Raw genomic sequence first — 27003 nt, forward strand, 5'->3', positions numbered from 1 at the left:
GGCATTTCCAACATATTTTTTTTTTAAATACAGCTTTACAATCGGTATTCGCTCAGTGAATAAATGTACAGGGGGTTCACGAGGTGTTTGCAAGGGGTTCGCCCTAAAATCTGGTTCCCAGGCCGTAAAGGTTGGTTCCGGAGCCCGCGTGTGGACTTGCTAAGACCCCAACCTGCACCCCTGCGTGGGTGGTATAACTGCCCATTAGAACAGCACCTTCCAAAGTTGCTTCCTACAATGCTTTGCATTCACAGCAGCAAGGCATTGTGGTGGAGTGACATTGGAAGCTCCTGCAGTGAGTGACGGCTATTCCACCCAGAGGGACGTCCGGCTCTGAGGGTTTCCTTCCTCGTTCAGGGTGCTGGCTTCGGAGGGAGGGCGTGCTTACGTGCGAGCTGCCGTCCGAAACAATGTATTGAAAGGGAATTGTGGTTGTCAGGGTAGCAGCTTCCCTGTCTCCGAAGTACGGAGTTGACGCTGGCTACAGTTTCAATAAACAAACCAACTTGTTTTTTTGAAGCTGCAGCAGCGTCACTGGGACCTCGGCAGCCAATGAAATCATTCTTGAGAATGATTTCAAGACTGCAACTTGGATCCCTAAGCTGCCGTCTGTAGCCCCGCCCCCTCCCCGCCACCTCAACTCCTGAAAAAGTCTGCTGGGAGGATGAACACACATCGCCCAGCAGACTGCCGCTCGCTTACGCGAACGCCCTCCCTCCAACTCCTGCCTCTGGCACCCTGAACGAGGCCACGGGGCTCTGTAGTTTCAGGCCCCTGCCGCTTCATCGCTACTGCTCTCCTTGCTCATGCTCGTGTACAGGGGTCTTCTGGGAGTTGTAGTCCAGCTCCAAATGCAATGCTTGGACAGCCGAAGGCAACAGGTAAACACATCTTTAACCCCTTGTGTAAACCCCCAGAAACCTTTGTGCAGTTTCTAAGATCTATGTAGAAGAGACTGTTGTGCATGAAGAGGAAAAAGTCCACATTTAAAAGGAACATTCTACAATCCCAGATGTGGGGTATACCTTTTTGAAGTGGTGTGTGACAGCAGTATATAGGGGAAGACTTGAAGATAATCTCTCCTAGATGTCTTTTTGTAGGTCACACAACATCAAGTCAATATAGTCCACAATGAATGACAGTGTAAGCTACTTTGCCTTTGAACGAATGGGCTGATTTTTAGATATTCATGGGACCCTTATCCATGCAGACTTCTGGCGTGTTCCAGCTGTATGAGAAGTCGCAGCGCACAGCGAGATGAAAATGCTTGTGTAATCAAGAGGTTTTTTTTTTTTTTTTAAATGGGAAAACAAATTAAATATATTTACTCTGGGTGCCTTTTGGGCCTGCGGCCTGAGTGGACATCTCCCTCGTACAACAATCTGGGGCTCAGGGCAAGCGGGACCGCTGATAGATTTCTTAAGACCCAGGACTAAACCCTCCCCCCCCCCTGGTGTTGGTGGCCTTGCAAGCCTTTCACACCTGTATTTCTCTGCCCCTTCTGTCTCTCCTCCCTCACTCGCACGCCCCTCCTCTTACAACCCTTTCTCTCCCCCCCCCCTTCTCTGCTGTCAATTACCCCATCACATTCAATCCTGCTCCCTCAATCTCTCTCTCCCCCCCACACTTCCCCCTCTTCTGGCACACTCCCAATACAAAAGTAGCCTGCCCAGATACAGATACCACTACACCCTCCCCCCCCCCCCCCCCCCCCCCCAAACGATGCAAAGTCCTCTCCCTCCTGGACGGCCTCTGGCCGGGCCCCCACAGCCACTGGGCCCGAGACGTGTCCCAGCCACCTTCTCCCTTCCCCGCTCTGTCAGCAGTCATGAATATAATCCTGGGCCTCAGGAAAGCTGTTGGCCGCACTGATACCGTGCTAGAAAAGAGTGAAAAAACAGGCGCTACTTCGTGAATGAATTATTGTAGAATGTAATAGAAAAGTGGTACAGATAGGATTAATAATCCAACCCCTTGCTCAAACCTCACTGGTGGGACCTGTGTCACGGGTTCCAAGGGTTAAGTATTGCTCAAAACATCCAGGGGGAGCATGTGGGGAGATAAGAGAACAATATATACAATTTAAGTGCAGACGTCAGGTGTTATATGGTTATAAAAGCTATGTCTTGGCCCTTATGGTTGATCTACTCACAGGAGCAAGGTGATATAATGAGCAGTTGGCAAATTGGGTTGCCACCCTTGAAGATATCTGTGGATAGTACCCCCCTAACGATTCTCCGTCAGCAGAGTATATATAGAGAGAGGGAAAAGAAATTTGAACAAAAGTTAAAAGCATATATCACAATATGTGAATGGAGGATCTCCCGAAACAGCTCACCGCCTCCTTCAGGTCAGTCTGCTGGCTTCTACTGCTCTGCGTCCTGGACCGGAGCTTCCTTCTGCGCGCCCGTCTGCAAGATGTGACGTCACTGCATTCAGAGCTGCTTCTACGGATCGTCTCCAAGACCAAAATTGGTCCACTGGTATAACTCTACGCGTTTCGCCTCAGTTACCAAACTGTGTCTCGGCTTCGTCAGGTAACTGAGGCGAAACGCGTAGAGTTATACCAGTGGACCAATTTTGGTCTTGGAGACGATCCGTAGAAGCAGCTCTGAATGCAGTGACGTCACATCTTGCAGACGGGCGCGCAGAAGGAAGCTCCGGTCCAGGACGCAGAGCAGTAGAAGCCAGCAGACTGACCTGAAGGAGGCGGTGAGCTGTTTCGGGAGATCCTCCATTCACATATTGTGATATATGCTTTTAACTTTTGTTCAAATTTCTTTTCCCTCTCTCTATATATACTCTGCTGACAGAGAATCGTTAGGGGGGTACTATCCACAGATATCTTCAAGGGTGGCAACCCAATTTGCCAACTGCTCATTATATCACCTTGCTCCTGTGAGTAGATCAACCATAAGAGCCAAGACATAGCTTTTATAACCATATAACACCTGACGTCTGCACTTAAATTGTATATATTGTTCTCTTATCTCCCCACATGCTCCCCCTGGATGTTTTGGGCCGCACTGATACCGCCATTGTGGACTGCTCACATGAAAGTATAGTTTGGGGCTTTTATTATGTCGCCTCCCCCCCCAAAAAAACAAACAACTAATGGATACTGCAATGAAGAATGAATAGCGACGCACAGCGCATAGTAACACTGAGGCCTGGAACTTGCAGTGTTTCAATGTGCTGTGCATCGCTATTCATTCTTTATTTCTGTACGTATCGCGTACGGCTGGAGCACACCAATGGATGTTCGCACTTACAGGGATCCCATGAGTCCCTCTCTACAGTCTCTCAAAGGAACTTAATTTTGTTTAGTCAATCACTGGACTGTCTCAATTGCTAATTTCATGTACAATGTTAGATTTTGAGGAACAGAGACAATCTCAACATCAGACTTCCCCCTAGTCTCTGATTCACATTCTGAATGTCGGCACGCTGATCTGTTACTTCACAAGAGGACTTACTCCTGCCTGTGGGATCAATGAGCTTTAAAGTGTTTCTTTATTTCAAATACAATCAAACTGCATCTCTATGTATTTTTGATATTTGCATGTCGTTCATCAAAAGAAACCCTGTCTCTGGGCTGGCCCAGTTTGTCTCTTCACTACTGTATACTGCCTGGCCTGGGATCAACACATTTTTATTAGCAATAATCTGAGTAGGCAATAAGATTTATTAATTAGGGTTTCACATGACAAATATTTTCTAGCAGGGGGTGCATAAAATGTAAATAAAAGGTTGGGAACCACCTATGTTTGTAGGTATATACATATATGTGTATGTGCCATGATCTATTCTACCTAGCTCCTGAGCATAGAATGCAGGTCTCTGCGGCAATGCCACATGGGGCCCTGAAGGGGGCAGTGCAGCGATTCGGCCTCAGTAGAGGGATTGCCTTGTAAACGTTACAGGTGCAGCTTTTTGCTACGTCACAAGGTACCTGATTGGCTGCTGCACTGCGGGTGGAGATACCACGTGTCTGGTAGCGTGCAGGATTGCTCCTCCCTATCAGCGCAGCTTCCGGTGTGTGGGGTGGCAGTCAGTGCAGCTGCCTGTGTGTGGGGGGAAGAGGCAGTGCAGCTGTGTGTGGGATGGCAGAGGCGGCGCAGGCTGTATGGAAATCTATACAGGACTTCTCTGATGAAGTTAGGGGTATGCTGACCTGAGCCTGTGTGTGAGGGGATTAAGTGACTGACCCTGCGGCTTCTTTCCAATGCTAAGAAAGTCCCAGCAAAACACGGGGAGGGAGACGGAATAATATATCCAGCAACTACATTGCACGTTAAACAAAAGGAGTTTACATGTTCTAACCTGTTCTGAATTCATATAATAAAGCAAAGCCTCACATAAATAATATCTACATTAGAAATCCAGTGTATAAACAAGTGGGGGGGGGGGGGGGGGGGGGGGGGTATTCGCGGTGCTCTGATAAAGGATATGGATGCGCTAACTGCTATTGGCTTGAATGGCATTCAACGCAGATCAAGTGCTAATATCCCTTAAGAGCCTTTATTCAAGGTTCGAATTGGCCAGTATAACAACCCCACACTCACGAAATGTTGTGCTTGTCTTTTTTTCTGCATTTAAATTCCTCTTGGAAGGTCTTTGTGACTACACCATAATTTGCTCTGAGTGCCGGTGAGATTACACACATATAACACAATATCCTGATGAAGGGCTTTTTATAGCACAACACATCCAATCTCACCTGCAAGGAGGTCAGACCTTTTGTAAGTCTTTTGTACAGGCATACCCCGGTTTAAGTACACTCACTTTAAGTACACTCGCGAGTAAGTACATCTCGCTCAATAGGCAAACGGCAGCTCAAGCATGCGCCTGTCAGCACGTCCTGAACAGCAATACCGGCTCCCTACCTGTAACGAAGGTGTGCGCAAGCGGGGAGACTATAGAGCCTGTTACAAATGCCTTATTTACATCAGTTCTGCACGTATATGACGATTGCAGTACAGTACATGCATCGATAAGTGGAGAAAAGTAGTGCTTCACTTTAAGTACATTTTCGCTTTACATACATGCTCCGGTCCCATTGTGTACGTTAATGTGGGGTATGCCTGTATTTTGTTTGGGCACTTCATTTTCAAATATACTTCATCATTTATTTGTATGTGTTGTGATTTTATCTTACAGGCGCTCCACCGTCTGCTGTAAATGAGTGTAGTTTTTAATAAATATATATATATATATATTTTTTTTTTTCTTTTCTCATATGTTGGTAAGAGTCACTTCACCGTGTCCCTTGTATCTCCTCTGTAGAACTGCAGGGCACAGATTCTGTCCCATACCTGGATGGGCCTCCCCCTGCCTTGAAGTTTTATCGTGAGTGGCTGTGTCCAAACAGACCCTGTATTATACGCAATGCCTTTACCCACTGGCCAGCTCTGCACAAATGGACATTTGAATACCTCCGGTAAGGGAGCTGGATCCATAGTGGTTCTTTCATATATAGAGTTTTTTTTTTCTCCCTCAACTTATGTGATAAGAAAGTAATCTTATACGCAGAATTCTGTCTGTTACTTCCAGGTATCCCATAAGTGAGACACCTTTATGGTTTGGAAAATGCGGGTTCCACTAACTCAGCAGTTCTTTGTAATTCTGGGTCATATAAAAAAATACTAATAATTGGCAAAGGAATTTAATAGTATGACTTAATTTTATTTACTGGTGATTACTATGACTGGTTGTACTGTAACTACAATTTTCTATGCATATTAAATGTGTGTGTATCTTTATTTACATAGTGCCGACAGTGTACTCTGCTTTACAAAGACCATACAGTACAGGGAATTATAATACAATAAGTGCAGCAAAATCAGACAATAGGAAAGGAAATCTCCGCCCCGGAAAGCTTACAATCTAAGTGGTATGTTGGGAGACTTACAGACACAGCAGGTGTGGGAATAAGTGCAGTAGATGGCAGTGCTTGGCCACAATGATAGGTATAAGTGACAGTGGGTGTGGGAATAACTGCTGTAGATGGCAGTGCCTAGCCTTGATTGTGGGTAGAAGTGACAGTGGGTGTGGGACAGTAGCTTGACTACTTACATTTGTGTTACTTTCTGCAGGGCACATGTAGGGTCCAAGACAGTAAGTGTAGCCGTTACCCCGAATGGCTATGCAGACGCAGTTTACAGGGACAGGTTTGTCATGCCGGAGGAAAGGAACATGCACTTCACTCACTTCCTGGACATTGTGGAGAAGAAAACAAAGCCCCCAGGTGTGTTCTACATCCAGAAGCAATGCTCCAACCTGACAGAAGAATTCCCTGAGCTCATGGGGGACGTGGAGAGCCACATACCATGGATGAGCGAGGCACTAGGTAAGGCATTATTAAGGGGTTGAGATTCACCCATCACCATGCCACGTGTAGCATAACTCCCAGAATAAAACGCCACCTATTTTAACAACGCAGTGTGGCAAACATATCTTTGAGACTTTAAATGCTCTTACATGTAAATTCTGCTGGTACAATACTGTATGGTGCAGTATACGGAGCGCAAAGAAAAAGGGGGGAAATAGTGCAACACAGCAAAAATGCAGGATATGGAAGCAGAAAAAAACACATCTCCCACTCGATATGCAGTTAAATAAGGCAGTGTAGAGGTTAGACCTCTTTCAGTGGTGGCATGAACCATAATAATGCAGGTTTCAAAATAGTGCTCAGAGTGCCAGTGTGATATCAGACCTCAGATCCTTCACCTGTGAAAATGAGAAGAGAAACAGACCACAGAACAGGTATGTGATTTACTAAAAACAAACAGAAAAACACAATGCCCACACAAAGGGACGCTCTGTCTCAAGCACTGAGACCACCCTGGGTCCAGGAACCGACACGGACGGCGCACATCAGCCTCACTCCGCTTCAACTGAGCCTCTGATTGAGCCACCCGTGCTGAAGCTGGGACTGATTGTGCCACCTGTGCTGAAGCAGGGATATCCTGAAAACCTGACATGTGGCGGGGGGCTTGACTGGAGATGAGCACCCCTGATGTAAGATTTGGTGCTTACTTTATACGCCTCAAAGACTGACATTTATAATGAAACAAACCTGGGGAGTGTTTAGGCCTCTTTGCAACCAGGGGCACAAGCAAAGCATTTCCTAGCTGGTTACATGACGCAAACAAACTGCCTGATTAAACAGCTGCCCTGGAGTCGGCTAATTGTTCCAGTTCTATTTGCTGCTATAATTGAACCGTTTTGTTGCCTTTATTTTTTGTCTAGGAAAGACACCGGATGCTGTCAATTTCTGGCTGGGCGAGTCTGCAGCCGTGACCTCCTGTAAGCATGTACTTCTCAATATTGATATATATTTATTCATTCTGAGGCACTCACGCAGCCACCCCTGGGGTGAAATCCTGGCAGCACACCTCTGTGTTTATGTATGGCAGGAACAATGATAAAAACCACAGACAGTTGGAAAGAGTTACATAGTTACATGCAGATGCAGCCACCAGTATCCGATCACTTGCCTGGGTAACAACTAAGGCATCTCACAGTAAATGCCTGAACATTTCTGTGAGATTCCTAATGGCCCATCGGATTAACCCAACAGGCGTCCCTGCAGTCCCATTCAGTTTAAGGCGGCAGGGACCCCCCGCTGTGCTAATCCGATGGGCCATTAGTCTGGCTGCAGAAATGTCACAGAAATGTTGCAGTTTATTGGGAGATTGCCCCAGATTTTCCAAAGCAAGTGATCTGGTGGCTGCATCTGTAGTAGATAAAGTTGAAAAAAGACATCCATCCATCAAGTTCAACCTATCCTAAAATTAGACAACAGATACTTTATCCTATATCTATACTTGTTTATTGATCCAGAGGAAGGCAAACCAAAAAAAAACCCAGAGTCATTTCATCCAATGATATCTCATAAGGGGGAAAATAAATTCCTTTCTGACTCCAAATATCAGATTACTCGCTGGATCAACATCATTCCCATGTTTACTTATTTGGTATATACCTGTATACCTTTCCAAAAAGATGTTCAATTTTTTTTTTAAAGATATCTATTGTATCTGCCATCACAGTCTCCATGGATAATGAATTCCACATTGTAACTGCCCTTACTGTAAAGAACACTTTCCTTTGTTGCTGGTGAAATCTCCTTTCTTCCAACCTTAATGGATGACCCTGAGTCCTTTGTACTGCCCATGGGATGAATAGTTCTTTTGAAAGCTCCCTGTACTGTCCCTGAATATATTTGTATATAGTTATCATATCCTCTCTTAGACGCCTCTTTTCTAATGTCAATAAATCTAATTTAGCTAGCCTCTCCTCATAAATCAGATAATCCTCACTAGCCAGTTGATCCATTAACACTCTTAACTTCCATTCAAGGACCCCTTGCAACTTGTGTGACGAGTCTTGCAAGCTACGGCTGTAAACTTCAGATGGTCCGTTAAGACACCGCAATGTGTACCCGCTGGGAAACCGTTTACAACACCTGCATCTCTCTGTTGGTTAACAAGGTGCCGCGGTTCAGATGAGAATCGATTGCGCTAGCTTTGTTTTCTCAGTTAAATGTTGGTTAGTAGGAGGTACTGCCTTGTAGGCACTGATCTCTAATTGTTATTTATATCTATAATGGGAGAGCTTTTGAAGGGCAATAGGTATTGGTAAATAATTCAGATGGGTAGGGGTTGGTTTTGAATATACAACATTGAAGGTTTGATTTCAGCCTGAGTCATTTAGACTTACTCTATAATCTTGGCAAACTCCTTGGTGCGAAGCTTGTCACCAGTAATTTGGTTATAATAACGCTGTGTTCCTTTTTCTTTGGTGGCTGTAGGTCACCATCCCAGAGGTGGCTGCATGAGTGCATATGTATGTTTACAAAAGATCATTGGAATACACAAGTGTTATTTCATGTAATACACTACAAAACAACAATCGAAAATATGAATCAGTGCCAATAGAGATGATCTGATGGGGAAAGCATGTGTTCCCTGGGAGAACGGGGAAGGAAGTGGGATTGACAGACTTTCTAGTATTTTGGTGGCATCATTAAACTAGGCATATTTTCCAGAGAAACAGAAATACCAGAACGGGGGATCATGATTTCAGGCTGGAGGGCGGTCGACCAAACTGAGATGGAATAGAGCAGGAGTGGGCAACTCTAGTTCTCAAGCGCCACCAACAGGTCCGGTTTTCAGGATATCCCTGCTTTAGCACAGGTGGCTCAGATGTAGACTGAGCCATTGATTGAGCCACCTGTGCTGAAGCAGGGATATCCTGATAACCTGACCTGTTGGTGGTCCTTGAAAACTGGAGTTGGCTACCCCTGGAATAGTCTCTCTTCCATGGGGTGTTTGTGAATGCATCATCCAGTCTCCCCGTTGAGGCTAATACAGTAAATGCCTGATATGTAGAAGCGATGGCTGCAAGGTTATGAAATGAAATCCATAGATGAGCAGAGTAAGGCTGCGCTTATAGTGACGGTGACGCGACGGTCGCTGGAAAATGAAATAGAGATGACTTCCAGCGATCGCGACCAATCCGTCGCGTTTAGTATACGCGCACGCGGTGGCGGCAATGCATTTGTTTTGTCGTGACGTCGCTGTCGCCGTCACTATAAGCACAGCCTAAGAGGGTCACATGTTCCTTATCTGCCGTCAATTCCTTTCTGAACGTCCAAGTAATAACTCATGTCTTTGGCCTTTCTCTTCTTCTAGTGCATAAAGATCACTATGAGAATCTATACTGTGTGATTTCAGGAGAGAAGCGCTTCATTCTGCACCCACCGACTGATCGGCCCTTTATTCCATATGGTACAAACTCTCAATCACTTCCTAATGCACTTCTCACCCGCACAAGGGAGGGCTTCTTTAGCAGTGTATGGAAACCTACATCAGGGCCAACAGTCAGTGTACCGGTGTAGTGGGCACTGAGTACCCGGTGTAGTGGGCACCGAGTACCCGGTGTAGTGGGCACCGAGTACCCGGTGTAGTGGGCACCGAGTACCCGGTGTAGTGGGCACCGAGTCCCCGGTGTAGTGGGCACCGAGTCCCCGGTGTAGTGGGCACCGAGTGCCCGGTGTAGTGGGCACCGAGTGCCCGGTGTAGTGGGCACCGAGTGCCCGGTGTAGTGGGCACCGAGTGCCCGGTGTAGTGGGCACCGAGTGCCCGGTGTAGTGGGCACCGAGTGCCCGGTGTAGTGGGCACCGAGTGCCCGGTGTAGTGGGCACCGAGTACCCGGTGTAGTGGGCACCGAGTACCCGGTGTAGTGGGCACCGAGTACCCGGTGTAGTGGGCACCGAGTACCCGGTGTAGTGGGCACCGAGTACCCGGTGTAGTGGGCACCGGGTGTAGTGGGCACCGAGTACCCGGTGTAGTGGGCACCGAGTACCCGGTGTAGTGGGCACCGAGTACCCGGTGTAGTGGGCACCGAGTACCCGGTGTAGTGGGCACCGAGTACCCGGTGTAGTGGGCACCGAGTACCCGGTGTAGTGGGCACTGAGTGCCCAGTACTATTACTCTGTTTTATTAACAATATTAGGTCTACACTTTAATCAAGAATTATATTCTAGAAACACCACCTCCCTTTCCATCTTTAGAGCATTAAAATGGTATACATCGTTCTAAAATACTGGCAAAAAAGCGTAGCCCTGCTGTTTCAGGTCTGCAAGGACCACTGCTGTTTTTAAGGCACTTTAACAAATGCCCAGCCGTTCTATTGGGGATTTAACATGGCCCCTGGCACTATCAATATGTTACTTTTGTTTTAAGAGCGAAAATGAGTAAACAAGATGTACAAAGAGGAGGGAAGGGTGGGAGACAGGGACGTCACAACAGTGCTGCATCTTCGCTTCACATGCACACATCATCGCCTGCTTGTATACAAGCCTCCCCTGGGAGCATCCTGCTGGTATATAGTTCAGCCCCTAACTAGTTTGTAATGCAATATCCAAAAGATGGAGGCACACAGGTTGTAGTTGCAAAAATGCTGAAGTTTACTTCATGCTGTAGCAGACAGGAAATGTACTGTTGTGGGGACACATACCCCTTCCTCAGGCATGCCAACCGTATATACATGGTGAGGCATTGTCTGAGGAAGGTGCTGTGTCCCCGATACGTTCATTTAGGTAAACTTCTGTATTTCTTTGCAACTATAACCTGTGTGCCTCCATCTTTTGGATATTGCCGCTACTTTACTTTATGCCTCTGCTTGGAATATAGGGCCACTGATGGACCAGCTTGCACCAGAACTAAGAGTGTTCTTAAGCAACCTATAGGTCAGGGAAGATCAACTAGAGTCGTCAAGCCCTCCCCACCCGCCCCCCCAACAGGTCAGGTTTTCAGGATATCGCAGCTTCAGCACAGATGGCTCAATCAGTGGCTCAGTCGAAGAATGAGCCTCTGAGCCACCTGTGCTAAACCTGGCACTGATTTAGCTGTCTGTACTGAACCTGGGACTGATTGAGCCACCTGTGCTGAAGCGCGCGGAAGCGCAGGTGAGCCCCTACTAAAGCCGCTCTAATTGCGGCTGTAGGGGCTCAGTGCTGAGCGGGAGCGCGCGTCAGCACGCTTCCGCCAGCAAGCGCCAAACATGGCCAAGGCCTTAGTTAGGTAGTGCCGTGAACTTGATCCTAAGAGAAGCATTGTGCTGTTTCAGAGATGTACCAGCCGGCAACATATGAAGTTCATGAAGATGGATCATTCCAGGTTGTGGACCATGAGTCCGCAGAGAAGGTACCACTTATTTCAGTATAGACCATTTACACTGACACAGTGATTTTGGGTGTGTCTCTTTGCCCCACATGTTTCAGGTTACCCATTTGTAGTTCTCTCCCCTATTGGTGCAGTTTATCACACGAGTGCTGCTAGGTCTCCACTTTCAGTAAGTAAGTGTACATGTGTTCGGGAAAGCAAAGAGGAGAAGATGGAAACAGGCACATACTAAATATAGTTACATTGTGTAATAAGAAGATTGTCCTACACAAACTAATACAATGCTATGTAAGGAAGGGGCACTCACCATTATATTGTAATCCTGCGAGAGGGGCTTAGAGATGCCAAAGGTGGACATGTCTGAAGAAGAATGAAGAAGATCCAGCACTTGCGTGAACAGATGTTGGGCATACATTTGAATAAATAGTTAAATAACCTCTTAGTAGAGTCCCAGTAGAGAAACAAAACGTTTACCCACCAAATAAACTCCCTACAAATGTCCGCGCGAGTTCTTATAACCCTCATTTGCATGTTATTACCCAGAATCCCTGGCTGCAGTGGAGGCATTGTATGCTAAGAAATAATGTAGAAAGGCACGTTTGTGGACTTGTCTGAGACGTGAATGTGCTGAAGTGGTATTTTTATTTGCTGTCCTAACAAATAAGATGAGACAAGAATTCCTTCCCTATATTTATTGGGCTTGTTCCATTTTGTATTTGATGATATGCTGGTCGCTTTCTGTAAATACCAGTGAACCGTAACCTAACTAAATGTCTTGGGATTGTGTACACTATATACCAAATCCCCTTACTTTTCTGAAGGTCCCCTGGATTCCTCTTGACCCGTTAGACCCAGACTTGAGTTTGTACCCAGAGTACAAACGGACACGTCCTCTGCATTGCACAGTGAGAGCTGGGGAAATGCTGTTTCTGCCTTCACTCTGGTTCCACCACGTGCGTCAGTCTCACGGTTGCGTCGCAGGTAAGATGAGAGCTGGGGGAGCAAATGCCTTATAAGGAAATGCTAGAAGCCCTCAACTTGGGAGATGGGCAAGAACAGGGAGGGATGTGATACAGACTGCATGCACTATCTCATAGGTCATTTTCCCGAATGCTAGAACAAGGAGTGATACTATGAAACTAGAGGGAGATAGGCTGGAGATAATGGTAATTGTTTAGTGCATTCATGGAACAGCCTCCTTGCAAAGTTGTTCGAGGCAAATATAGTAACGGAATTCAACAAATCTAATTGTTTGGGACAGGCAGATGAAGATTGATTAGGATCTAAAGTTAAAGGAAATGGTCAACTAAATAGGGTTGAATGGTTTTGTTGAACAGAAGATCGACATTCTCACATCTTTGTTTTTCTTCTTCTTGGCTCATTCTTTCACAGTGAATTACTGGTATGACATGGAATATGACATCAGATACCACTACTTTCAACTCCTCGAATCTCTTACCAAAGCTGTGGGACGTGTGTAAACAGAGCTCCAAGTGTGAAGAGACTGGGACCTTCTACTGTCCCAAGTGTGAAGAGAGTGGGACCTTCTACTGCCCCAACTGTGAAGAGACTGGGACCTTCTACTGCCCCAACTGTGAAGAGACTGGGGCCTTCAACTGCCCCAAGTATTATGAAGAGACTGGGACCTTCTACTGCCCCAATTGTGAAGAGACTGGGACCTTCTACTCTAAACAGACTTGGGCCATCCTGTGCTAAACCTCCCCATGCCAACCCAGCTCATGAGGGAGGGAGGGAGGGGGGGTTAGAGAAATAGCACTGTCCAGGGAGAAGACCAGAAGGTCAGATCTCTGAGGTCATCTTACCCTTTCGGATAAGGATACCAGTCCTTCCACTAGAGAAACATTGCGAAGAGACATTATTTATATTTTATAGTAGAAATTGTGATTAAAAAGAGTTTATCAGAGTTACAGAATCCAAGTCCCACTTTATATACAAATTAAGTGCATGAGCAAACATTGTACATATGCAGTGCATCATTATTTACATCTTTTAAGTTTACCTTGGGGCTGAAGGACATACTGGAGCTATAGTACTCTGCAGGCTTCTCCCGTAGGAGTACCAGGCTGAAGTAGTAGCTCAGCAGTAATGTCACTCGCCGTGTCTGCTCTCCATGTGACCTTGGGAAGGTCACTTTATCTCCCTGTGCCAGTAATCAAAATATGTTTTTAAGCGCCATATAATAAAAACAAATATTCTTATTGAGAATCGGCACATTATATTGTACCAAGACAAATTCATACCTTAGAAAGGTGAGCTTACCTAATAACCATTACCCACCTGAGGTGATCCTAAACCACAAGTGTCAACACGAGGGACGTTGACCAATCGAAAATACAAAACCATTCACCTTTTCTACGACCTTTTGGTGTTGGCACTTTTGTTCATTATTGTATACATTGTGTCCTATAGTCGGTTCTGTAGTTCTGAACATTGCCTAGACCAGTGATTTCAAACAGTGATTTCGGGAACCCCTAAGGGTTAACAAGGGGTCTCTAAGGCTGTGGACACAGTGCGCGTATCGCACGCGGGGCACGAACAAAAACATGTGAAGCAGGCCGGCCACATGGCTTTGGGAGCTCCAGCAGTGAGTGACAGCGAAACCACCAATGCTATCTGCACAAACTAAGGTGCAGTTTGGGGCCTTATTAAGCGTTTGTTCCCCCCACGAACTCAGGACACTATACTGCTTGAGATTAGTCGAACAGTTTGATTAGCGATATTCTGAGTAAGCAATAAGATTTATTAACTAGGGGTTCTCAGAACAAATATTTTATAGCGGGGTGAACAATGTAAAAAAGTGGGGAACCGCAGGTCTAGACTCGTTGCACCCTAACATCATCGCAGACGCACTCAGGATCTATGTAGGATAGCTTTGTTTTTCTTTTTTTTAAATATATTTAATTGATTATTTGTACTACAGTTTGATTTATATACTAAGGGATATTGGATTGTTGTATTTTCCAGTTGAATGCGCCCATTGAAGCGCTCGCACTCCATCTTACGAAAAAGATATGGCTAATAAGGGGGGGGAAGGGAAGGTGACTCGCATCAGCTCAATAAACAGTGTATATAATAGTAACAAAGGTGCAAAAGAGGATAGGGAGTAATTATGACATAGGAGACAAGAACACCCTCTTGAAAGCACTCATTGTTGAGTATGATATGATTGATTAATTAATAATACTTTATTATCAATAAAATAAATGAATATATAACTAAACTAAATAATACAACAGTGAATAAATCAGATTGGTGACTAAACATATAAAACAGACCAATACATAAACTGAAACAAAGGGGAGATCCATAACAAACAATCACTTAATAGTAATGAAATAGCTCGTTAATCACAATTGATACAGGATAACCCCTAGGTCCAGCACTAGAAATAGTTAAAAACCTGTACGTTCTAAGCAGGTAGCGTAAGACTGACCATTTTAATATTCACAAATAAATGGCGTATGAATGTTCCTACAAAAACTTACAGTTGGTACTAAATGATCCAAAATGATGTGTCGAATAACACAATCAATGTTGCAGAGGTACATCAGCTAATGTTAGAGCACCTAGAGTACGAAGTACAGGATCGCAGCAAATAAATAATGACCTTGTTGCTAAATAAACATTAATATAATCCTGATACATAAAGTGCAAGAGAGCCCACAAAATGTGTTGAAATGGCTCTGAGGCACGGATCTGGTCCGTATCAAGATATAGCCTCCTAGTTGAAATGCTAAAATGCACTTAAGGCAAAAATAGGTAGCTCATAGCAATAAAGAACCTACAGTGAGGAACAAACAAATCGCAGATAGATAGGGTGAACCCGCAAGTGTAGCACACACACGTGATTCAGCAGCCAGCTACTGTGTGGATTACATGCAGTGAAAAGAGAAGTATTCCAATAACGCTGCAACAGTATCGATATCAGAGGCTGCTATATTACTATCTCCATCGTCATGTCATAGTACTAGATACAATGTAACTTACTTAATGTAGGGTTATATTATGCCCATAATCACAGTTAGCAAAGTGTGTGGAAATCAGACCTGCATATTGGCGACATGCGGATAAACCGGCACTCAAATAATAGTAATAATAGTAATATAGCAGCCTCTGATATCGATACTGTTGCAGCGTTATTGGAATACTTCTCTTTTCACTGCATGTAATCCCCACAGTAGCTGGCTGCTGAATCACGTGTGTGTGCTACACTTGCGGGTTCACCCTATCTATCTGCGATTTGTTTGTTCCTCACTGTAGGTTCTTTATTGCTATGAGCTACCTATTTTTGCCTTAAGTGTATTTTAGCATTTCAACTAGGAGGCTATATCTTGATACGGACCAGATCCGTGCCTCTGAGCCATTTCAACACATTTTGTGGGCTCTCTTGCACTTTATGTATCAGGATTATATTAATGTTTATTTAGCAACAAGGTCATTATTTATTTGCTGCGATCCTGTACTTCGTACTCTAGGTGCTCTAACATTAGCTGATGTACCTCTGCAACATTGATTGTGTTATTCGACACATCATTTTGGATCATTTAGTACCAACTGTAAGTTTTTGTAGGAACATTCATACGCCATTTATTTGTGAATATTAAAATGGCCAGTCTTACGCTACCTGCTTAGAACGTACAGGTTTTTAACTATTTCTAGTGCTGGACCTAGGGGTTATCCTGTATCAATTGTGATTAACGAGCTATTTCATTACTATTAAGTGATTGTTTGTTATGGATCTCCCCTTTGTTTCAGTTTATGTACTGTTGCGACCACCTTTATTCTCCTACTTACCCGGATAAATGCGGGGATTTTCTCCGTTTCTTTCAGAGTTTCCTGCGCGGTGGGCGCATCATCAGATAAGCGCTAATGGCGCTTATCATTGAAAGCGCCCGTGGCGCGGGAAAACTGAAAAAAAAAAGCCGCGCGCCGCGTTTTTAAAAATCTTGCGGTGGCGGCCGCATGAGGATAAAGGCGGCCGCCACTATATTGAGCACTTTGGCCTGTTTTATATGTTTAGTCACCAATGTGATTTATTCACTGTTGTATTATTTAGTTTAGTTATATATTCATTTATTTTATTTATTGATAATAAAGTATTATTTATTAATTCATCATATCATACTCTACAATGAGTGCTTTCAAGTGGGTGTTCTTGTCTCCTATTTCATAAAAAGATATGGCCCCTATTAAATACCTATTTATATATTACCTTTCAGAAATAATATCATTTTGATATATGGTCTTTAAATAAATACATGAAGTGAATTTATGTACATTAGCGCTATGTACATTAATGGCGCTATATAAATAAAGACATACAATACAATACAATACATGGGACCCAGGGAAAACAAACTCCATGTGTTACATGCTTCAACTTGACTTGACTTCAATTTAGCGTTAGGGTAATTTCCCTAGCCAATTCCAATCTGGCTTTCATCCCAAACACTCCACGGTAACTACCCTGCTAAAAGTTTGCAATGAAATCCAGTGTGGAATGGAACGGGGACAACTCACTGGTGCAATATTCCTAGATTTTGCAAAGGATTTTGATACTGTTGATCATGATACTGCTCCTGATGAAGCTGACGCCAGTCAGCGAAACGCATAGAGCTTCCATTTCCTGCGCAGTAATCCCCGTTCCAGAGAAGAGACCGCTGTACTACGTACCTGTTTCTTCCCTCATTACCGGAAGCTGTCAAGCCTCAAACGGATGTGACGTCAGACACCGCTCGAACAGTCTGACTGCGGGAGTATTGGAGAGACGGTCCGGTCACCACTTCTCTAGCGTGAGATCTACTACCTCACTATTTTATGTGCCTATTTTACTTGTACACATTGTGAGTACATTCCTTACCTTTTATTGCGATATAAACCTTTTTGCTGGTCTGCACTATGGTCTCTTTTCTGCTGTTTCCTCATGAGTTGATCCAGAGTGCAAGCCCTCCCGAGTTCCTGCAACCCTGTTCCCTGTTACACGCTGATTCTTCACCTACTTTTTGTAAGTAGGTAATTCATATGAGCCAAGTTTTTCTTTTTGCCCATTTTTGTGTTTTTGTTGCACCATTATATGTTTATTCTTTTTTGGGGTGTTCCTGATTAATCTCTCCCTTCCTACCCTGGATGTACAACTCTATGCCCAGGACATACTTGAAAACGAGAGGAAACTCTCAATGTATTACTTCCTGGTAAAATATTTTATAAATAAATAAAGGGGACCAGGGTAATGGTTTTTTAGGCTAATGGGACCATGGTAAAGGGTTTTTAGGCAAGGGTTTTTTGGAGCCCCACCTTGGAGGCAAGGTGAGTGGTGGCGACTTGGTCATGTCTCCTGCCCGCACTCGCGGTGTTACCTCCTGGACTACGGCCTACGCTCTCCTGCTAAGAAATGTCCAGAAGATCACCAGCTCAGCGTGGTGACCAATCACATACCTCCCTGCACACCAAAGGTCAATCAGCGGCCTCGCGCCGAGAATGCAACCAATCAGTGGCTTTGCAGAGAGGAACAACCAATCAAGAGGCAGAGCAGTTAAAAAAGGATTAAAAATACAAAAACGATTGTCCCAAAAATAAAAATAACCCCCCAGGTGTGCACCCCTAGAGTCCCCTTAGTATGCATGCAACGTTTCAGCTCTCTGAGTTTCATGGTCTTGTAGCTCTGGCTCAGACAGACCAGACACTTATTATAGAATCTAATAATGGTTAGTTAGGGATATTAGGTGCTAATAGATTTGCATCCAGCGGTATAACCAACTGTTAAACAGACTTTGACCAAGTTGCACTGTGACCGAATTTAATTTATACTGATTTCGACTGCTAGTGGATTAACCCTTTTGCTTATAGAAGAGATTGTGGAACCGTGTAGAGTACGTTTTCCTGTGTGTGGTAGAACAGTGAACATGTTCCAGAACAGGCTCTGTCAATGAAAGCACCTAAAACTACGCGTCTTCCCTTAAATTAATGGGATGAATGCATTTCCCAGGCAGTCTGTATACTAGTGTTTTTCATCCAGGGTTCCCCTGGGCATCCCTAAAGGGCTCCCTGCAAGTGTCTGGTCAATTAAACATTTTATCAAATACAGAAGAATTTTCAATGTATCTGATCACAGAGTTGCTATTAAAGATGGTTAGGGTTCCTCAGAATTTCACTTAGGGTTCCTTAACCAAAAAAAGGTTGGAAACCACTTCTGTATACAGTATTATTGCTTATGTCGGATATGTAAGTTGTGGGGTCCAATAGGTATTGGTATATTTGCTGAACCAATGTGATGGTACAGATGGTCGTCATGTAATGGTTAATACTAATATTTATTAGGTTCTCTGTCAAAATCATATCATTCACATTTAATCAGTGGGAAACAATGCCTTTATTTCCTGTGAAAGCAAATAGTTATTTTCAACACTTCCCCACAATATGTTAGAGGGTAGCACTACAGAAATAAGCAATACAATGATTAGTGAACAATTAATGTATAGGCTTGTTAAAATAATTTGTCACGGATAAAAGTGTTTCCCTGGGCACTTCTGTGGTTACTGAATATTCAGATAAGAAATGATCAGACAGCATATTAAAGCATTTAACATGGAAGGGGGTGTATATAGACCTGCACTGAGAATGTGGGACTTTCATGAAGTTGGTGATCCTGTATTTAGGAACAGAAAGGGTAGTTAATGGTTCATTTATCACTGCAATTAGGTAGTTAATTATTTATAAAGCAGCAAAGTATTAACCTGCAACAACAAAAGTTGGCCCTGGTCCCAGTGCCTGAGCAGTAAGGAATGTCTCCTGCAGGACTGGTCCCAGGTGTCACTATGATAAGGGCTGTTTGTTTGCGGCCCCCCTGCTAGGCTCGCTAGGCCTCTCCTCACAAGGACATTGCAGCCCGTACTGCTCCACGGTGCCCTATGCAGGCCCTGCTCTCCCGCGGCCTCTCCTCCCGGTGCATGTCCGTGTCCCTGCAGGCTTCCCGGTCCCACGGCTTCTCCTCCCGCGGCCTGTCCCTCCGCCCCGTGTCCCTGCAGGCCTCCCCCCGCGGCTTCTCCTCCCGCGGCCTGTCCCTCCGCCCCGTGTCCCTGCAGGCCTCCCCCCGCGGCCTCTCCTCCCGGTGCATGTCCGTGTCCCTGCAGGCCTCCCCCGGCGGCTGCCTGTGGGATGAGCCGCTGCGGGTGACAGTCTCAGGCCTGAGCGCCGGACAGGAGGTGACTCTCCGGGCGGCTGTGACTGATGAAGGCGGGGAGACCTTCACCTCCCTGGGTCGGTACCGGGCGGGGAGCCGCGGGGAGCTGGAGCTGAGCCGCTCCCCGGCCCTGCAGGGCGGCAGCTTCTGTGGGGTAGAGCCCGAGGGGCCCCTGTGGTCCCTGCAGCCGCGGACTCCCTTCAGGAGGCTGCTCCGGAGGGATGTGCAGACCCCCCTCCGCCTGGAGCTCGCTCTGTACCAGGACCACGAGCCGCCCGGCCGCCTGCTGGCCACGGCCGCCCAGGAGAGGAGCTTCATGCGGGAGGGGGTGACCCGGAGCCCGGTGCGGGAGGGGAGGGTCCGGGGCAGCCTCTTCCTGCCGCCCGGTGAGTGCGGGCCCGGACTGGGGTGAGGGGGCGTATCATTGGGGGATGGCAGGGGGTATTGGGGTGGCTATGTCATTGAGGGGGGCAGGGGTTATTGGGGTGTATCATTAGGGGGAGGGCAGGGGGTATTGGGGTGGGATTCATGGAGCTGTATAGGGGGCAGAGGTTATTGGGGTGGGGTTCATGGGACTGTATAAGGGGGTAAATAAGATTATTGGGTGGGATTCATGGGGGTGGGGCAGAGGTTATTGGGGTGGCTGTATGATTAGGGAGATGGGAGGGGGTTATTGGCATTGCGTTCAGTTAAAACAGAAATTTAAAAGTGGAATTTTAAAATGGCCTGAAAGCGGAAGGTTATCACTTGGTTTTTTTTTGGTGAGAATTGAAGCATAAAAGTTGCAAGGACGAGGGGACGACAGAAATGACGATATACATTGTCATGTTAAAAATTGACCGCAAAACGTGCAGAATGACTGTCCCGACTATAATAAATCATTCAAGGCCAAGCTGCTTCGTTTTATTCTCTCTAGCACTCCCAGTGCCTGTAGTTATTCTGTGCCTGTAGTTATTCTGCGCCTGCAGTTATTCTGCGCCTGTAGTTATTCTGTGTTTGTTGTCCTTAATATATCCTAAATTGTTGCTTAGAACTGCAGTGGACAGGTAGTGAGGGACCATACATGTCACACTGACTCCCAGCCTGACAAAAATCTAATATGGTGACTTAATGCCACTTCTCTTGTAGTGAGAGAATCAGTTTTACATGGATTATGTTTTAGTTGGCATATTGGCTAGTGGTTCTTTTACAGCACTAAAATATGTGCATTTCTTTCCCTATAAATACCCCTTTGCTGTCCACCTTTTATTTAGAATATCTACTTTAATGGTAATGTATCTGGCTATTGGTTGCTTTCGGATTGTTGGTGTCAGTGAGCAATATAGGGAGCGGTTATACTGTATGGAACAAAAGGACGAGCTTCTTGATGCACTTATTATAAAGGGATGAATTAATGGTTTTCCTTGCATGCACTCTTTTTCTTCCCTTTTAAAGTCTGCCCTTTGAGCAATTTATCCACTTATTGGATTTTCAGTTAATCGAAAACACTCAAGCATCATGTCGGATATTTTTAATGTTTGTTTCAAAGTACAATATGTCCTCGAAGCCTAATTCAAAAACGCGCAGCATCCAATTCCATTGTGTTTACAAGACGCGCTGTTTTGTAAAAGGCTGTTCTAAATGCAATACCCTCCTTAAAATACATCTTTTTCTTACCTTTTTAGCGCGATTACCTCTCCACGTTCCTGTAGGTGTCTCCTTAATCTTGTTGAAACTTTCTAAGGGGAACAATGTCTCGCTAAAAATGCCTTGGAACAACATGACAAAATAAGATGAGGCTGCAATTCCACGCTGGGGATGTCTCTGCCTTCCCTTGAGTTGGAAATCCAGTACAATTGTGACGTAAGGGAATTCTGAGAATGGAAATAACAAAAAAACAAAACCATAGGCCCAGTTCTACAAAGGAGCGTTAAGCTTTAGCACTCCTCGGCTTCCATTCATATTAATATAAAGTAGTAACGTTATGCTAAAGCTTGGCACACTTCTGTGGATATCGACCGTAGTCTCTCAGATACAGTATTAAATTAGTGGTACTCTACCCCTTCTATGGTTATACTTAAGTCACGGAGTGTGATACTGGATATTTCCAGTGCCAGTTTTAAACAGATCTTTATTTATTTATTTTCTTCGTTCTCCCATGCAGGGTCTGGTCCGTTTCCTGCAGTAATTGACCTGTATGGAACTGGAGGTGGTCTCATGGAGCATAGAGCCAGTCTACTAGCCAACCATGGCTTCCTAACTCTGGCACTGGCTTATTTTGACTATGATGATCTCCCCAAAAGCATTATTGGACTCGACTTGGGCTACTTCAGGGAAGCGGTGGAGTTTTTAAGAAGTCAGCCACAGGTATGTGTATATATGCACTCTGGGCTTCTTAATGGGGCATCTCTTCTTGCCAACATGTATTTTTAGTTGCAAATAAAATTTCTTCATAAAGCTATTTTCTACCACTTGCTGTATAAGATCGTTCTGGGTATGTTTCATAGCTTGCAGGTATATAGGCCAAAAAGCCTTTCATGGAAGAGCAACAAATACTGTTCATATACAATGCATGACTCCTGTCATTAACTCTTTCACCACTAGCATGTCCAAGATGACCGTGCCGCTAACATTCTTGCTCCAGGGTGAGATGATCACTACTGTATTGATCATAAGGTTCTGGGTTTTTCCCCTATTCTCCCCCTGGGACGTCAGCAACAATAATAGATGTCGTCCTGTTCTGATGCACGATGTAGCCCCGATCAACCCGTGGGCACAAGTAGAAGGGTGTGACGTTCACAGAGGGCTATCAACAAGACTCATAAGAACACTGCAAAGGATAAAGGCTTTGAGGGGAGAATGGTGCAGTGATTCCAAAGTTGCGGTAGTCGGACTAGAGTCCGCAAATAGGTGACATTACGGGTTTGTTAAGCCCTCCAAACGATTAGTTTGTTGTACAGTTTGACCCCAAATTAGAAAAAACAATTGCGGTACTTCAGTTAGTGATTTGTGGCCTGGTTCTTAATATGTGAAATATCCAAGTATATCCTATATAAATAATTAAAAAAAAAATGTTTTCTGTAGCCTCTGATTTTGCTTTAGTATAATTTGTGCGTGGTTGTATGTTGGAAGTAGGATTGGATTTTCTTTTACTTCCTGCAGTCATTCTTTCGCTGCTGTATCATAACAAATGTAGCGGTAAGGGAGTGTATAAAACAGATGCCTTTTTCTCGTATCTGACATAATCGGATTTGAATATCAAATTAGATGGGGAAATCCTGAATATTAGATTGAATGAGGGCTAAGAACAAGTGCAGGGCAGAGAGGGCATACAAAGGTTGGTAGAGGAAGACACTGCCTGTTATTGCCGTTTTGCTTGCCTTGCATGCGTACATTCCAGCTCACACGTGACTGTTCCCCAGTAACACTGGCCCTTAGAACTTTAATGTGGGACACTCCTGAGCCATTTGACGTCATCACAGTGAGATTTCTCCTCAAAGTAATGAAGCATAGTAGGAGAGCAGAAGGTCTGACATCCTCTCCATAATGCTTTTCTAGGTTAACAACCAAGAAATTGGGGTTGTAGGCATCTCAAAGGGGTCTGACTTGGCGATTTCCATGGCGACGTTCCTCCCTGGCATCAAAGCAGCCGTCGGTATCTCTGGCTGTGGCGCGAACACCTTTGCTCCCTTACAATGTGATGGATTTGTGCTGCCAGGCCTGGAGTTCAACTCTGAGAAGATCAAGTTCACAGAATCCGGTGTGCTGGACTTTTCAGAGGCCATGGATGATCCCCGGGACCCCGCACATGAAAAGTGTCTGATCCCAGTTGAGAAATCCTCTGCTGCTTTCCTCTTGCTCTCTGGTTCAGACGATATGAACTGGCCCAGTGCAGCCTACAGCGATCAGCTGGTCTCACGCCTTAGAGGGCATGGGAAGGATGTTGAGTTTTATTGCTACCCAGGGGCCGGGCACCTACTGGAGCCCCCTAACTTCCCTCTATGCCGAGCTTCTCATCACAAACTCTTAGGTGTACCAATGTTATGGGGCGGGCAGACCAAAGACCATGCCAGGGCACAGGTGGATGCATGGCAGAAGATCCAAAGCTTTTTGTCAAAGCATCTGATGCCATACAATGCCATGCACAGCCGACTGTAGCATTCTGCTGTTCAGCCCCCTTAAAAAATACCAATTAATTAATTATCCCCACTGAGCACACAAAATGTCTTTGTAAACCACGTAACACTTGAGCTGGCTTCATTAAACAAACGTAATGATCATGCCTCCTGGTCTTGAACAAGGTAACCATGTGATTTTTCTGCTGTTGGCCCACCCACTTCTTCCCAGTTCAGTAGGAGACTGGGCCAGATATTGTTTAACACTGTGACATCACATACAAGGGAGTAGCTGAACAAGGTTGAACGGTTCCCTGGTTTTATCTTACAATGTTTAAATAAATAGCTTGGAAAAAAAGGAGCCCCAATGCACATCCAATTAATTTAATTATTAAAATAAATGGCAAATTAAATATGTAAGGGTCATTTTGGTTTCATTTTTTTGAATAAAACATGTTAAGCTTCCTTGGCGTCACATACAAGTAAACCCAGCAGGTTCCTACACCACCAATTTTATTTTCTCTACGTTGAATTTCCTTCACTGCATAGAGAAAATGTTACATAACTGTAATATCGCCCGTAGCACGGGGTGTGTGACGTATGAGGTGCCTATTAAGTGTTCACATGTAGAAGAGTATGTGCTACATTGCAATTAAAACTAGTAATACCCTAAAAATTGATGGAACAAGTGTCTTGAGTAAAGTGTCAGGATAAAATATAATTCCCAAACGTATGGCTCCAACAAAAGTTAGTGTGTGTGTGTGTGTGTGTGTGTGTGTGTGTGTGTGTGTGTGTGTGTGTGTGTGTGTGTGTGTGTGTGTGTGTCAGATGTAGCTGGCATTTTATTTTATTTTTTAAACTTATATTTTTATTTAAGTTTTCAACATTAAAATGGGAGGGAGTGAGGTACAAAAAGGGAAAAAAAAGATTGGGGTGGGGTAAGAACCATCTTGTACAGAATTTTTTACAAACACCAACAATCACATTTCATACAACATTATATCGATTAAACATTATACACTTTTCACTCCGGAACCCAGCTCTCCCGCTTGGGTCAGTCCCTTGCATCACCCTTCCTGCCACTATGGATGGCTGCCCATCTCTGTCCTCTCCGCTTATCCAGCGTCCCAAGGTTCACAGGCACTATAGTTCTTCCTTGTAGTATGGTTCAGAAATGAGGTAAGTTTCTCCATTAATTGGACCTCGCTAACCCTTCTAATAACCTTTCTTCTGTAGGGCGGGAGTGTCCTTTTTTCCATGCCGCTGCCACAGCACACGTAGCTGCCATTGGTATATTCAAAATCAATTTGAGTGTGCAGTAATTCACTTTCGCCATATGTTTGGCTAGAATAATTAGAATTGGATCGTGATACCCAACAAATCTATACTGCGCGCGCGCCAGTTTTAGTTGGCTGAGGTTAGTCAGCCATTCTATAATGGTGCTGCGCACGGCAGTGTGCGGGGAACCGGCCGACAGGGGGGAAGATGGAGAAAATAAAGAATTTGCGCTGCTACCGCCGCGGAAGTGTGTCTGTGTGTCTGTGTGTCTGTGTGTCTGTGTGTCTGTGTGTCTGTGTGTCTGTGTGTCTGTGTGTCTGTGTGTCTGTGTGTCTGTGTGTCTGTGTGTCTGTGTGTCTGTGTGTCTGTGTGTCTGTGTGTCTGTGTGTCTGTGTGTCTGTGATTTTTTTATTTAAAGTATTTATTTATTTATTTCAAAACTTATATACACACACATACAGTACTTCACTCACGCACAGTAAGTATACACACAAAGTGTGGGGCACGGCCGCACACAGTATATAACAAGCCTTAGTTTCTTGGGGGTGTAATACCATCTTTACAAGATTCTAGATATAAAACAAAAAAGGAAAGCACATGCTCCATAGTGCAAATCAATAAAATAAAGGTTTATTGTAACAAGGATAAAAAAATGGCAACTCACAAAAGTCGCCAGATAGTAAGCGTTAGAGAATTGTAGCAAGGGCCAAGGATGTATGATTCAGCCACACTGACGACCGGGGCCTGGCAGACAAACAAATGATGGAGTTCCGCTTCCGGCCGCGCCTTAGTTAGACGTCACGTCAATCCTCCGGAAGAGATGTTACTGGTTCCAGAGTTCCACCACTTTCAGCTCCGTGTAAAAGATGGCTCCTCACATGCAGTCCTCAAACCAGAAGGAAAGATCTATCTATCTATCGTAGTCCACAGCAAATCAGGTTAGAAAAAATAAAAAATATCTAATGAATGCTTAAAAGCAAGTACAAAAATCAACAGGGCTGTTGATTTTTGTATTTGCTTTGATGCATTCATTAGTTATTTTTTATTTTTTCTAACCTGATTTCTGTTCATTAGAGAATTTAGTTACTTTTCGAGAATTATGTAATGGAGGACTTTTTGCTCCTATAGAAAAGCTAGAAGTCCTTTTTTCTTTTGTGTGAACATTTTAGCATTTATCTTTTATATTTGTATGTATTTAGAAGCGTATTCTCCTTTAAGGACGGGCAGGTTCTAAATCTGGACTTCGCAGACTTCGACGTTCGTTTGGAATGAACTCTCAAATTTGAGCAAAGTGCAAATCCTATCCGTAGAGGCTTATCCTGGGGTTCATTTTGTTTTTTTGGGGGGGATTTATTTTCCTAGGCGAACTTCCTATGAAAAAAATAAATAAAAAAAACTTTAAAAAAAAAAATTATATTTCCCTTAAATTTAAAAAAAATAATAAAAATTCCAGCAGATACGCAGATATGCACTATGTTCCTCTTCTATAATGGCCTTCCAATGAGTCCTTTTTTGCATGCCCCTATGGCTACAAAGGGGTTAAATATCTCTTCCCTTAGTTCCACGTGGTACGCTGTGAGACAGCACATTAATGCCGCCTGCCTCGTGCCTGAATTAATCGTAGGTCTCTCCCTCTGAGTCAGCACTTCTCATTACTGGGTGCTATTTATATGACCCATTTTAGTGAGCATGACCACCTCATTGAAAATACGCCTGCAACTGTAAGAATCGGTGTACA

The 27003-nt window shown here is 44.6% G+C and overlaps 2 protein-coding genes across 5 annotated transcripts; both read left to right on the top strand.

Annotated features, from left to right (window-relative positions):
- Window positions 1-742: 742 nt before the first annotated feature.
- JMJD7 (jumonji domain containing 7) lies at window positions 743-13617 on the top strand. Of its 3 annotated transcripts, XR_012803855.1 has the most exons (9): window positions 4035-4164; window positions 5287-5440; window positions 6096-6349; window positions 7252-7308; window positions 9699-9794; window positions 11638-11714; window positions 12515-12674; window positions 13086-13270; window positions 13340-13617. XR_012803855.1 is itself a non-coding variant. In XM_075614325.1 (8 exons), exons 1-8 carry the CDS (start codon window positions 857-859, stop codon window positions 13172-13174), a joined length of 912 nt encoding a protein of 303 aa, XP_075470440.1. In that variant the 5' UTR covers window positions 743-856; the 3' UTR covers window positions 13175-13617. The 3 variants fall into 3 exon arrangements, 2 of the variants coding, with proteins under 2 accessions (XP_075470440.1, XP_075470439.1); XM_075614325.1 differs by lacking the exon at window positions 4035-4164 and adding an exon at window positions 743-881 and having other exon boundaries at window positions 13086-13617; XM_075614324.1 differs by having other exon boundaries at window positions 13086-13617.
- A 5849-nt stretch (window positions 13618-19466) lies between these two features.
- On the top strand, window positions 19467-24407 carry LOC142502801 (acyl-coenzyme A thioesterase 1-like). Of its 2 annotated transcripts, XM_075614323.1 has the most exons (4): window positions 19467-19711; window positions 19769-20279; window positions 22037-22239; window positions 23431-24407. In XM_075614323.1, exons 1-4 carry the CDS (start codon window positions 19622-19624, stop codon window positions 24028-24030), a joined length of 1404 nt encoding a protein of 467 aa, XP_075470438.1. In that variant the 5' UTR covers window positions 19467-19621; the 3' UTR covers window positions 24031-24407. The 2 variants fall into 2 exon arrangements, with proteins under 2 accessions (XP_075470438.1, XP_075470437.1); XM_075614322.1 differs by having other exon boundaries at window positions 19468-20279.
- The last annotated feature ends 2596 nt before the right edge of the window (window positions 24408-27003 follow it).

This window comes from Ascaphus truei, chromosome 9, assembly GCF_040206685.1.
Source record: "Ascaphus truei isolate aAscTru1 chromosome 9, aAscTru1.hap1, whole genome shotgun sequence".
NCBI classification, from domain to species: Eukaryota; Metazoa; Chordata; class Amphibia; order Anura; family Ascaphidae; genus Ascaphus; species Ascaphus truei.